This window comes from Salmo salar, chromosome 24 (genome assembly GCF_965601325.2).
Source record: "Salmo salar chromosome 24, fSalSal1, whole genome shotgun sequence".
NCBI classification, from domain to species: domain Eukaryota; kingdom Metazoa; phylum Chordata; class Actinopteri; order Salmoniformes; family Salmonidae; genus Salmo; species Salmo salar.
In genome coordinates, this window is record NC_138314.1 from 36,367,501 (window position 1) to 36,381,221 (window position 13,721).

At 44.8% G+C, this 13,721-nt stretch overlaps 1 protein-coding gene across 1 annotated transcript in view; it reads left to right on the forward strand.

Annotated features, from left to right (window-relative positions):
* The window catches only part of LOC106585793 (cotranscriptional regulator ARB2A homolog), a 324,101-nt gene that overhangs the window by 249,676 nt on the left and 60,704 nt on the right, over nucleotides 1-13,721 (forward strand). The window contains exon 10 of the mRNA XM_014172421.3: nucleotides 2,612-2,696. Within this exon, the coding sequence (XP_014027896.1) occupies nucleotides 2,612-2,696 (85 nt within the window). The remainder of the gene's footprint in view (nucleotides 1-2,611; nucleotides 2,697-13,721) is intronic.

A 13,721-nucleotide genomic window follows, 5' to 3' on the forward strand; every position in this document is an offset into this window, starting at 1 on the left:
CTTTGGCAGATAATTTATCTTATTTTAACAAAAAAATATCTTCATGCTTAGATTTCACTTTTTGCCGTGCACCCACACACACTTTGTAAATGCTTACATACAGGCTCTTCCCAACGATGCAGAGAGAGAGGAAAATACTAGAATAATAGAAAAATAATAAGATGAGGAATAAATACACAATGAGGAACGATAACTTGGCTCTATACACAGGGTAGCAGTACCGAGTCCATGTGCAGGGGTATGCCTTAATTGAAGTTGATATGTACATATATGTAGGGGTAAAGTGACTAAGCAACAGGGGAGATTCAAACCCTGACTGTAGCAGTGCATACACCCACACACACACGCACACAAACCAGCGCACGCACACAAACACACACCCACACACAAGCACACACACACGCACACAAACCAGCGCACGCACGCACACAAACACACACCCACACACAAACACACACGCACACAAACCAGCGCACACACACACACCAGGGTGACCTGTTTATGTTTGTGGTGTCTCACTCAGTTCAATGTTGCCATGGATCGGCGCCCTGGCATGAAGTATTGATAGTAACAATGTCTGAGAGAGAATCCGATGTGGCATCGTTTAGGCAACTTCCCTCCTCTAATCCCATGCAGTGTGCTAGCCTGTATCTGACCGCAGCTCAGCCTGCTCTCCCTGTTCCCACAACGTTGGGGTTGCCTTGACAAATCTATTGAAACGCCGGCCCCTGCTCCTCCATTGGCAGGGAACGGGAGGGCTGCCTTTGAAATGCCTCCCTCCGCTCAAAGCACATCAGCACAGCTGACATCTTCTTCTTCCAGACGGAATGAATTAGAGCGATACAATGAGACACGCTGTCTGTCTGTCTGTCTGTCTGTCTGTCTGTCTGTCTGTCTGTCTGTCTGTCTGTCTGTCTGTCTGTCTGTCTGTCTGTCTGTCTGTCTGTCTGTCTGTCTGTCTGTCTGTCTGCCTGCCTGCCTGCCTGCCTGCCTGCCTGCCTGCCACGGCATCTTTATGTTTACCAAAATGGCAGTCAAATCCCTATACTCCCCCCCCCCACCACACACACAACCTCAACACAAAAAGCCCCTCTATCTTGCCCACATTGCACACTCCTAAGCCACTCGATAGACAGGATGAAGGGAGATGAGAAAATGTGATGCTGTGCATGCAGGATATCATTCCCTTTTGTGTGTGTTTGATAGGTTGGAACACAGATGTGTGCATTGTAAAAACACCAGACAGGGTCTGTGACATTTTCTCCTCACAAAAACAGCGATGCTGAATCTCGCTGTAACTAAATCTCTGGTTACACTAAAGTTCTTCCTCACAGAAATTGTTAAAGAAAGGTGACAACATAAAAGAAATTGCCTTCTGACCCTTATAGCTATATACCCATCAATATACGACCAACCGGGCCGGCACTCCACCATATATCTATATGTGTAATTTTGTGTGTGTGTGTACACACACAAAACAGTCACACACACACATACACAGTTTCTTTCTCTCTCCCTCTCTCGCACACACACACACACACACACACACACACACACACACACACACAGGAATGTCCAGATGACGCGGGTGGGTCCCGGGTGGGGGGCACAGTGACCCCTGGGTGGCAGAGGGCTCGGGGGGAGGTCGGAGTGGGAGGACAGGGTGAGGAAGGGTGCGGGTGGGGCGTGGCCTGTTGACAGCCTAGAGGCAGTGTGATGGAACCCGGGGTTCTAGACAAGGTGGGGGTGTGTGGGGTTCACTGGCCTCCCTGATCGGCCCAGTCAGCTCCCTCTCTGTCCGACAGAAGCAGGACCTTGGGAGATCACTGGGGTGTGGAGGGGAGGGAGTGGCGATAGAGGGGGGTTCAAGGATGGGACCCCTCTCCCAAAACACACACAAACACACCCCCACACACACAAGAAATGTATTGGCTATCAGGTGGGCCAAGGCGAAAGTAAACAAGAGCAGATAAGCTATGATTGGTCAGGAGGCCAGCCTAATCTCAGTGATTGGTCAGGAGGCCAGCCTAATCTCCTTTACATTTCTGTTTCTTCTATTTCACTTTCATCTTATCTCAGGAACGTCTTCTCCATGCATTCCTCCTTCTCTTCATCCTCCCTCTCCCTCCTCCACACCCATCCCGTCAAACTAACACATACCACACTGCACCATCAACCCACTGGACATACACACACACACACACACACACACACACACACACACACACACACACACACACACACACACACACACACACACACACACACACTGTCAGTCGGAATCATCATACACACACACACACAATGCACTGTATAAAGCAGAATTTCACATGTAGAAGGGTGAAGACAAGAGGGAAGGGGTAAAGATACGTTTGAAGAAGTGCTCCTCTGCTGTCTAAGTGTAAGGCTGTGGACTGGCGAGGGGGGGGGGGGGGGGGGGTGTTGAGGGGTTATGGGTCACCAGGCTGCGTAGACACCCCCCTGGGGCGTCCCGGCTCACCATCACAAACAAAATCAGACTAGTCTGAGCAATGTGTCACAGGGCTTTTAATTGCTTGTTCCTGTCTCCTTCCCCCGTCTCTCCTCCCTTCACCACCTCCTCCCCCCACAGCACTGCCGGAACTGGGTGTCAAGCCCCGAGCCCCTGGACACACCGGTGGAGCCCATGCTACCAGACTGCCCTCGCCTCTCTGCAGGTAGAGTGTGTGACAGTGGATTCAACACTGCTTACACTTTTCATCTCTCCCTCTCTCTCAATCTTTGTCTATATATATTTCTGTCTCTATCTCGCTGTATATAAATATATACAGTGGGGGAAAAAGTATTTGATCCCCTGCTGATTTTGTACGTTTGCCCACTTACAAAGAAATGATCAGTCTATAATTTTAATGGTAGGTTTATTTGAACAGTGAGAGACAGAATAACAACAAAAATATCCAGAAAAATGCATGTCAAAAATGTTATAAAATGATTTGCATTTTAATGAGGGAAATAAGTATTTGACCCCTCTGCAAAACATGACTTAGTACTTGGTGGCAAAACCCTTGTTGGCAATCACAGAGGTCAGACGTTTCTTGTAGTTGGCCACCAGGTTTGCACACATCTCAGGAGGGATTTTGTCCCACTCCTCTTTGCAGATCTTCTCCAAGTCATTTAGGTTTCGAGGCTGACGTTTCCCAACTCGAACCTTCAGCTCCCTCCTCAGATTTTCTATGGGATTAAGGTCTGGAGACTGGCTAGGCCACTCCAGGACCTTAATGTGCTTCTTCTTGAGCCACTCCTTTGTTGCCTTGGCCGTGTGTTTTGGGTCATTGTCATGCTGGAATGCCCATCCACGACCCATTTTTAATTCCCTGGCTGAGGGAAGGAGGTTCTCACCCAAGATTTGACGGTACATGGCCCCATCCATCGTCCCTTTGATGCGGTGTAGTTGTCCTGTCCCCTTAGCAGAAAAACACCCCCAAAGCATAATGTTTCCACCTCCATGTTTGACGGTGGAGATGGTGTTCTTGGGGTCATAGGCAGCATTCCTCCTCCTCCAAACACGGCGAGTTGAGTTGATGCCAAAGAGCTCCATTTTGGTCTCATCTGATCACAACACTTTCGCCAGTTGTCCTCTGAGTCATTCAGATGTTCATTGGCAAACTTCAGACGGCATGTATATGTATTCTTGCCTTGCGGGCACTGCAGGATTTCAGTCCTTCACGGCGTAATGTGTTACCAATTGTTTTCTTGGTGACTATGGTCCCAGCTGCCTTGAGATCATTGACAAGATCCTCCCGTGTAGTTCTGGGCTGATTCCTTGCCGTTCTCATGATCATTGCAACTCCACGAGGTGAGATCTTGCATGGAGCCCCAGGCCGAGGGATATTGACAGTTCTTTTGTGTTTCTTCCATCTGCGAATAATCGCACCAAATGTTGTCACCTTCTCAACAAGCTGCTTGGCGACGGTCTTGTAGCCCATTTCAGCCTTGTGTAGGTCTACAATCTTGTCCCTGACATCCTTGGAGAGCTCTTTGGTCTTGGCCATGGTGGAGAGTTTGGAATCCGATTGATTGATTGCTTCTGTGGACAGGTGTCTTTTTTACAGGTAACAAGCTGCGGTTAGGAGCACTCTCTTTAAGAGTGTGCTCCTAATCTCAGCTCGTTACCTGTATCCTCTAGGGGCTAGGGGGCAGTATTTTCACGGCCGGATGAAAAACGTACCCAATTTAAACAGGTTACTACTCTGGCCCAGAAAATAGAATATGCATATTATTAGTAGATTTGGATAGAAAACACTCTGAAGTTTCTAAAACTGTTTGAATGGTGTCTCTAAGTATAACAGAACTCATACGGCAGGCAAAAACCTGAGAAAAAATACAAGCAGGAAATGAAAATCTTGTGGCTGTACTATTTTCGAGTCATTGCCAATAAAACACACAGTGACAAAGGATTCATTTTGCACTTCCTATGGCTTCCACTAGATGTCAACAATCTTTATAAAGTTGTTTGAAGCATCTATGATGAACAGAGATGGGATGAGAAGGAAGGGAAGTTGATGTCCCTGGGATGTCGTCACTTCATTATTGCGCGTTCATGCGCGTTCATGTGAGATGAGACCTTGTATTCAAAACGTTTTTCAAGACACAGGAAAGGTCCGGTTGAAATATTACTGATGTTTCACGTTAAAAATGGCCCTAAAGATTGATGCTAAACAACGTTTGACATGTTTGAACGAACGTAAATAGAATTTTTTTTTAACTTTTCGTCGTGACTTTTCCCTCCGCGCCCTATATTTTGAGTAGCTTACTGAACGCGCTAACAACACGGAACAACATGGAGTTATTTGGACATAAATTATGAACTTCATCGAAAAAAACAACATTTGTTGTGGACCTGGGATTCCTGGAAGTGCCTTCTGGTGAAGATTATTAATGTCACGGCTTTCTTCGTCGGAGGACGATATAACAAAATCGTCGTCCGAAAAGGTGGACCAATATGCAGCAGAGTTGGTGTTCATTTTCTTAATTTATTAACAAACGTTGAACACGAAAAACAAGAAAACAATAAGCACGACAAATGACAGTTTTGCAGGCTAACAAAAAACACGCAATGCAAAAACAATTCCCCACAAACACACAGACAAACACACCCAACTAATATAGGACTTCCAATCAAAGGCAACACCACACAGCTGCCTTCAATTGGAAGTCCACCCCAATTAACCAAACATAGACATACAACTAACTAGATAAACATAGAAATACGTAAACAAAGATCATAACCCAAAAACCCGGAAATACTAAATCAAACACCCTTTTTTCCAAAACACCACCCCGAACCACATAAAACAAATACCCTCTGCCACGTCCTGACCAAACTACAATAACAATTAACCCTTATACTGGCCAGGACGTGACAATTAAAGGTAAGTGAATATTTCTAATGTTATTTATGATTTTAGATGATTCCAACATGTGCTTATTGCAAAGTGTGCTTTCCAAGTAAATTTATTTTTAAATCTGTCAATGCGGTTGCATTCAGGAGATGTTAATCTATAATTCTTTGAATAACAGTTTAATACTTTAACCACGTTTTATAATGAGTATTTTTTGTAAATTCACTGGCAGTTTTGGGGGAGACACATTTTCTCAACGACACGTGCCGATGTAAAATGCTGTTTTTGGATATAAATATGAACTTGATAGAACAAAAAATGCATGTATTGTCTAACATAATGTCCTAGGAGTGTCATCTGATGAAGATTGTCAAAGGTTAGTGCATCATTTTAGCTGGTTTTCTGCTTTTGGTGACGCCTGTCCTTGAATTGAAAATGGATGTGTGTACTTTTTTGGCTATGTACTCTCCTAACATAATCTAACTTTATGCTTTCGCCGTAAAGCCTCTTTGAAATCGGGCAATGTGGTTTGATTAAGGAGATGTTTATCTTTCAAATGGTGTAAAATAGTTGATTGTTTGAGAAATTGAAATTATTAGATTTTTGCTGTTTTGAATTTCCCGCCATGCTAGCAATCCCGTCAGTGGGATTCTATCCCCAAGAGGATAAAAGACACCTGGGAGCCAGAAATCTTTCTGATTGAGAGGGGGTCAAATACTTATTTCCCTCATAAAATGCAAATCAATTTATAACATTTTTGGCATGCGTTTTTCTGGATTTTTTTGTTGTTATTCTGTCTCTCACTGTTCAAATAAACCTACCATTAAAATCATAGATCGATCATTTCTTTGTCAGTGTGCAAACGTACAAAATCAGCAGGGGATCAAATACTTTTTTCCCCCCACTGTATATATCTCTATATATATTTATTTTTTGTATCTGTCTCTTTCTATATATCTCTCTATATCTTTCTATATATATTTCTGTCTCTATCTCTCTCTATATTTATCTCTCTACATACAGTTGAAGTCGGAAGTTTACATACACCTTAGCCAAATACATTTAAACTCCGTTTTTCACAATTCCTGACATTTAATCTCAGTAAAAATTCCCTCTCTTAGGTAAGTTAGGATCACCCCTTTATTTTAAGAATGTGAAATGTCTGAATAATAGTAGAGAGAATGATTTATTTCAGCTTTTATTTCTTTCATCACATTCCCAGTGGGTCAGAAGTTTACATACCACTCAATTAGTATTTGGTAGCATTTCCTTTAAATTGTTTAACTATGGTCAAACGTTTCGAGTAGCCTTCCACAAGCTTCCCACAATAAGTTGGGTGAATTTTGGCCCATTCCTCCTGACCGAGCTGGTGTAACTGAGTCAGGTTTGTAGGCCTCCTTGCTCGCACACGCTTTTTCAGTTCTGTCCACAAATTTTCTATAGGATTGAGGTCAGGTTTTGTGATGGCCACTCCAATACCTTGACTTTGTTGTCCTTAAGCCATTTTGCCACAACTTTGGAAGTATGCTTGGGGTCATTGTCCATTTGGAAGACCCATTTGCGACCAAGCTTTAACTTTCTGACTGATGTCTTGAGATGTTGCTTCAATATATCCACATAATTTCCCTCCCTCATGATGCCATCTATTTTCTGAAGTGCACCAGTCACTCCTACAGCAAAACACCCCGACAACATGATGCTGCCACCCCCGTGCTTCACGGTTGGGATGGTGTTCTTCGGCTTGCAAGCATCCCCCTTTTTCCTCCAAACATAACAATGGTCATTAATGCCGAACAGTGCTATTTTTGTTTCATCAGACCACAGGACATTTCTCCAAAAAGTACGATCTTTGTGGAGCAGTGGCATCGTCCTTGCTGAGCAGCCTTTCAGGTTATGTCGATATAGGACTCGTTTTACTGTGGATATAGATACTTTTGTACCTGTTTCCTCCAGCATCTTCACAAGGTCCTTTGCTGTTGTTCTGGGATTGATTTGCACTTTTTGCACCAAAGTGCGTAACTCTCTAGGAGACAGAACGCGTCTCCTTCCTGAGCGGTATGGCGGCTGCGTGGTCCCATGTTGTTTATACTTGCGTCCTATTGTTTGTACAGATGAACGTGGTATCTTCGGGTATTTGGAAATTGCTCCCAAGGATGAACCAGACTTGTGGAGGTCAACAATTTAATTTCTGAAGTCTTTGCTGATTTCTTTAGATGTTCCCATGATGTCTAGCAAAGATGTGCTGAGTTTGAAGGTAGGCCTTGAAGTACATCCACAGGTACACCTCCAATTGACTCAAATTATGTCAATTAGCCTATCAGTAGCTTCTAAAGCCATGACATAATTTTCTGTAATTTCCAAAGCTGTTTAACCTGTCTGGGCCAGTGGGATGCTTGCGTCCCAACCTAATCAACAGCCAGTGGAATCGCGTCGCGCTAAATGCAAAACCTCATAAATGCTATAACTTCAATTTCACAAACATATGACTATTTTACACCGTTTTATAGATACACCTCTCCTGAATCGAACCATGTTGTCCGATTTCAAAAAGGCTTTACAGCAAAAGCAAAACATTAGATTATGTCAGCAGAGTACCCAGCCAGAAATAATCACACAGCCATTTTCAAAGCAACTAGCATGCATCACAAATACCCAAAACACAGCTAAATGCAGCACTAACCTTTGACAACCTTCATATTCCATTGGGACGGTTACATTGTCTTTCAAAACGTTTCGAAAAGGGAGAGTACCCATGGGCGCCGACGTCACAATGGTAATGGCCCATCCCCTGTGACCAAGGTAAACATCCTCTCTTTCAGTCAATTTTGATGGTAGGAGGCTCAAACCACTTTGTAACGACTGGGGACATCTAGTGGAAGCCATAGGAAGTGCTAAATGAATCGCAAGCCCCTGTGTGTTTCAATGGCAAATGTTTGAAATGATATCCACACATCAGATTTCAGTTTCCTGTCAGGATTTGTCTCAGGGTTTTGACTGCCATATGAGTTCTGTTATACTCACAGACACCATTCAAACAGTTTTAGAAACTTTAGGGTGTTTTCTATCGAAATCAAACAATTATATGCATATTCTAGTTACTGGGCAGGAGTAGTAACCAGATTAAATCAGGTACGTTTTTTTATCCGGCTGTGCAAATACTGCCCCCTAGCCCTAACAGGTTAAAGATACAGTCATCTTAGCGTATGTGAACTTCTGACCCACTGGAATTGTGATACAGTGAATTATAAGTGAAATAATCGGTCTGTTAACAATTGTTGGAAAAACACCATGAGGTTCCAGGACTTAACCACTGTTATACAGTACCAGTCAAAAGTTTGGACACACCTTCACATTCAAGGGTTTTCTTTATTTTTACTATTTTCTACATTGTAGAATAATAGTGACGACATCAAAACTATGAAATAACACATATGGAATCATGTAGTAACCAAAAAATGTTTGCTTTTCCTTTACTCTGCGGTCCGATTCATCCTAAACCACTTCAATTGGGTTGAGGTCGGGTGATTGTGGAGGCCAGGTCATCTGATGCAGCACTCCATCACTCTCCTTCTTGGTCAAATAGCTCTTACACAGCCTGGAGGTGTGTTGGGTCATTTTCCTGTTGAAAAACAAATGGTAGTCCCACTAAGCCCAAACCAGATAGTATGGTGTATCGCTGCAGAATGCTGTGGTAGACATGCTGTTTCAGTGTGCCTTGAATTCTAAATAAATCACTGACAGTGTCAACAGCAAAGCACCCCCACACCATCACTCCTCCATGCTTCACAGTGGGAACTGTACATGTGGAGATCATCCATTCACCTACTCTGCATCTCACAAAGACACGGCAGTAGGAACCAAAACTCTCAAATTTGGACTCATTAGACCAAAGGACAGATTTTTTATTTGAGCTGTTCTTGCCATAATATGGACTTGGTCTTTTTCCAAATAAGGCTATCTTCTGTATACCACCTCTACCTTTTCACAGTGCAGTTGATTGGCTCAAACACATTAGGAAGGAAAGAAATTCCACAAATTTACTTTTAACAAGGCACACCTGTTAATTGAAATGTATACCTCATGAAGCTGGTTGAGAGAATTCCAAGAGTGTGCAAAGCTGTCGTCAAGGCAAAGGGTGGCTACTTTGAAGAACCTCAAATATAAAATATATTTTGATTTGTTTAACATTTTTTGGTTACTACATGATTCCTTATGTGTTATTTCATAGTATTGATGTCTTCACTATTATTCTACAATGTAGAAAATAGTAAAAATAAAGAAAAACCCTTGAATGAGTAGGTGTGTCCAATCTTTTGACTGGTACTGTATGTCACAGTTATCAGGACTTGTCTTATTCCGGGCATATTTGATTGAGCATTGGTCTTAATGACTTTTACATCGGCGATAATGAGAGAGAGTGAGTGTAAAGTTGCGTCCAGCTCAGCAAGTCTTTGGTGGCTAGTCGCTCTGGTCTCATGTCAAAGGTTGATTTGATTGTCTTTGTGTCCTTGGTGGCTTGACAGGGAGCGAGGCACCACCATTGTGCCGTGAGTCACAAGAGAGCAGCCAGAGGTGACAGAGGTGGAGGGAAGGATGTCAAAGTACCATGACCCAGCTTTTTCTCTGCTGAGGGAATGCTTCTCAATTCATCCCTCTATCCCTCCATCCCTCCCATCCATATCCTTGTCCATAATTCAGCTGTCACGACGGGGAGGGTGTGTGTGTGTGTATGCCTGCATGCTACTATGGTAGGGGATTTCTCTGCTCTGAGGAGATAATGGCTAACCACAATGTGTTCATCAACAGACTTCTGTTTCCTCGTTGTCACTAACCTCACGCTCACACACACAGACAGCATACCACACCAAGAGCTAACTGCACTATTCTGGAGCCCGTGAAGCCTCCGGCTACTGGGCCACTATGGAGAATGGCGCCTGATCAGACAGACACTAAGACATCTGAAGGTAAACCAAGGCATGCCATTGGCTGTCCTTCAGATGTTTTGGTTTGAGTGACAGAGCTGTCAGGCAGTAAGGAGGGAGTCACTGGCAGCACTGAAGGATGAGTCTCCCTTTCATTCCATCCCACTGATCTCTCTCTCATTCCCTTCCCTGTCTCTCCCTGTCTCTCATTCCCTTCCCTGTCTCTCCATGTGTGGTGCTGTTGTCGCGTAGGTGTTCTCCAAGGCCTGTCTGTCTTTCTGTTGGTGCTAATCATCTGTGAAGCAACATTGGTACCAGCATGGCAATGCCCCACTGAGGGGCTGTTTAGTGTGATGGGTGTCTGCTACCATCTTTGTTTATTGTTTTTAACGTGATAAACCCTGGACCGGTTCCCTGTTAGCCTGGCTAGCTTTTCTCCCTCTCTCTCTTTTTCATTCCCTCTATCAAAAGGAATCTTCCCCTAGAAGGTCACTGCTCCAGCGCTGGCAGCGGCCTGACAGACTGGCATCATTTTATCAGTTAGGAGCATGCTGAAAACGGACTAAATATGCAGATAAAGTGGAACAAATCTCCTGCTGGAAAGCCTCTCCGTGTGCTGTGCCTGGGGGGCTGGGGAGAGGGGCAAGGGGGGCTGGGGCCTACCCAGGGTCTGACTCACCACGGCTGGGCTGCAGTCACAGAGCAGATAGCCAGGAGAGAGAAAGGGGCAGGGCTGGGCAGGCCCGCTCTATTGTCAGGCGTAGAGGCACACAACAGTGATAACACACTGTAGTTAAAAGAATAGTTATTTTTGATTTTGTGATTTTTTTTCTTCTTTCAATTCAACAAAGTAGAAAACATTTCAACTAAGTAGCTAACAAAGAATTGATGCAATGTGGATGTATGAATTTCTCAAACCAAAAGTGTCAAATAGAGAGATTTAAGAAAAGTTTAGTATGTTTCACCTGAAGTCAAGACTTCCAGTGATTCCTACAAGCCTGTAGAAAGAAATGGATGATGTAGTGTGTGTCTGTGTTGTGGAGATGATCCCTGTGATTTGAAGTGCACCGTGTAAAGCCTCGCTCTGATGCGGCACACACCGCTGCACATGAAACACCTCTGCTTGTCGCCACCTCCGCCCGGCCTACAGGCCCCCGTCCATCCGTCTGATGGATGTTTATCTGTTGAGTTACACTTCCAGAGGAAACGCATCCCGCCTCATCTCCTCACTTCCTCTGTTTTTTCAGGTTGACTTTTTTCAGGGTTCGGGGGGGGTCTGTTGGCTCATCGAAAGATCAGATGAAGAGAGGAAGGGCGTATTTTTGGCTTGTTTGTCTTTACTGACGTTAGCGTGGCCTAGCGTTAGAGGAGCCTAGCATTATTGGAGCCTAGCGTTAAAGTGGCCTAGCGTTAGATTAGCCTAGCATTAGAGGAGCCTAGCGTTAAAGTGGCCTAGCATTAGAGGAGCCTAGCATTAGCGTGGCCTAGCGTTAGATTAGCCTAGCGTTAGAGGAGCCTAGCGTTAGATTAGCCTAGCTTTGGAGGAGCCTAGCGTTAAAGTGGCCTAGCGTTAGAGGAGCCTAGCGTTAGATTGGCCTAGCGTTAGCGTGGCCTAGCGGTAGAGGAGCCTAGCGTTAGATTAGCCTAGCGTTAAAGTGGCCTAGCGTTAGATTAGCCTAGCATTAGCGTGGCCTAGCGTTAGAGGAGCCTAGCGTTAGCGTTAGAGGAGCCTAGCGTTAGCGTTAGAGGAGCCTAGCGTTAGCGTTAGAGGAGCCTAGCGTTAGCGTTAGAGGAGCCTAGCGTTAGCGTGGCCTAGCGTTGGAGGTGCCTAGCGTTGGAGGAGCCTAGCGTTGGAGGAGCCTAGCGGTGAACCAGAAACGAACTCAGACCCTGATCATGTCACGGTGCTCATCTCCAGGGCAAGCTACCGTCTGGATCGTACAGGTGCCAAGCTCGCTCTAGACTGACACGGTCTTGTGGAAAACGCTGGCCCGGCAGTCGCTTGGCTCTTATGGTTCTGTCACCATCCACCTCTCTGAGAACACCATAGACATGGACGGCTTTTAGATACAACCACAGACAGAGGTGATTGTGTGTTGGAGGGATGTTACGGTATTCGAGGAACATGGACCTCATTTTTATTTGTAGAATGTGTGAAGAACGGTCGATACTGTTTATTGGTGAAATATTAATCTATATCTTAAATGTTAGGTAGAAAAATAGAAGCTTAGTATCTAGTAGCTGAGTAGTTAAGTGATTTTTAGTCATGTATGAGATGCTGTGTCTATGTTCAGGGAACACGTTGGCTGCCATCATCAGCCTCTCCTCCCAGCCTAACCAGCCTTTCATCTTCTTCTTCCTCTGTACTAACTAGGGTTTCAACATTCTGTGAACTTTCCATAAATTCCCTAGTTTTCCTGAAATCCCAGTTGGAGGATTCCCGGAATCAGGAGGGATTTCCAACTGGGATTTCTGGAAAATGACCGTAGTACTAACACATGCCACCAGTACACATATTGTCACAAATCATTGTGCCGCTTGTGTCATGTATTGAATTTCTTACTCTTATTTATAAGCTCCCTGTGCCCCCCTACCCCTCTCCCTCTATCCCTCTACCCCCTTTTTCTCCCACCTCCCTCTACCCCACCTCTCTTTCTCTCCCTCTCTCCCCTTCCCTCTTTCTCCCCTCCCTCTGTCTCCACCTCTCTCCCCCCTCCCTCTGTCTCCCCCTCTCTCCACCCCTCTCTTTCTCCATTCCCTCTGCCTCTCTCCCTCTCCCCCTCTCTTTCTCCCCTCCCTCTGTCTCACTCTTTCTCCCTTCTTTATCCCCCTCTCTCTCCTCTCTCACCCCCTCGCTCTCCCCCCTCCCTCGCTCTCCCCCCTCTCTCTCTCTCCTCCCTCTCTCCGTTGTAGACGATCAGAAGACACAGCCTTCATTTGCTATTCGTCTTTAAAATGGAGTTGAGGCCTAAAGGTTGATCCGTGTGCTCCGGCACCAGACTGGTGGGCCCTGACCCACTTGGCTCACAGCTTTATGTAATGAAGCCTGAGTTTAAAAGAACCATGCAGACAGGAGCAGACCACTGGAGAGAGAATCATGTTTATTTTGCCATCTACTTTCCTTCCTCCCTTTTCTGTGTCTCTGAGTTTGTTGTACATCTGTGATTGGTCTACAACACAGAAGGTCTCTGACGGGGTCATATTCAAGGCACTGAGTCAACAAAAAGAATGTACGAGGGGCTAATGTGGAGGGAGGAGGTGGAAGGGAACAGGAGATCTTACTTAGACTTTCTCTTTGTCTCCCTTTTTTTTTAATTGACTCTGTATGGATTTTTTTACATCTGTTTTGGAGACATTGGCACGTTAAAGTATCTGAGTGGCATGATGCAGAGAGAGATAGATAAACCTCAATTTTCAT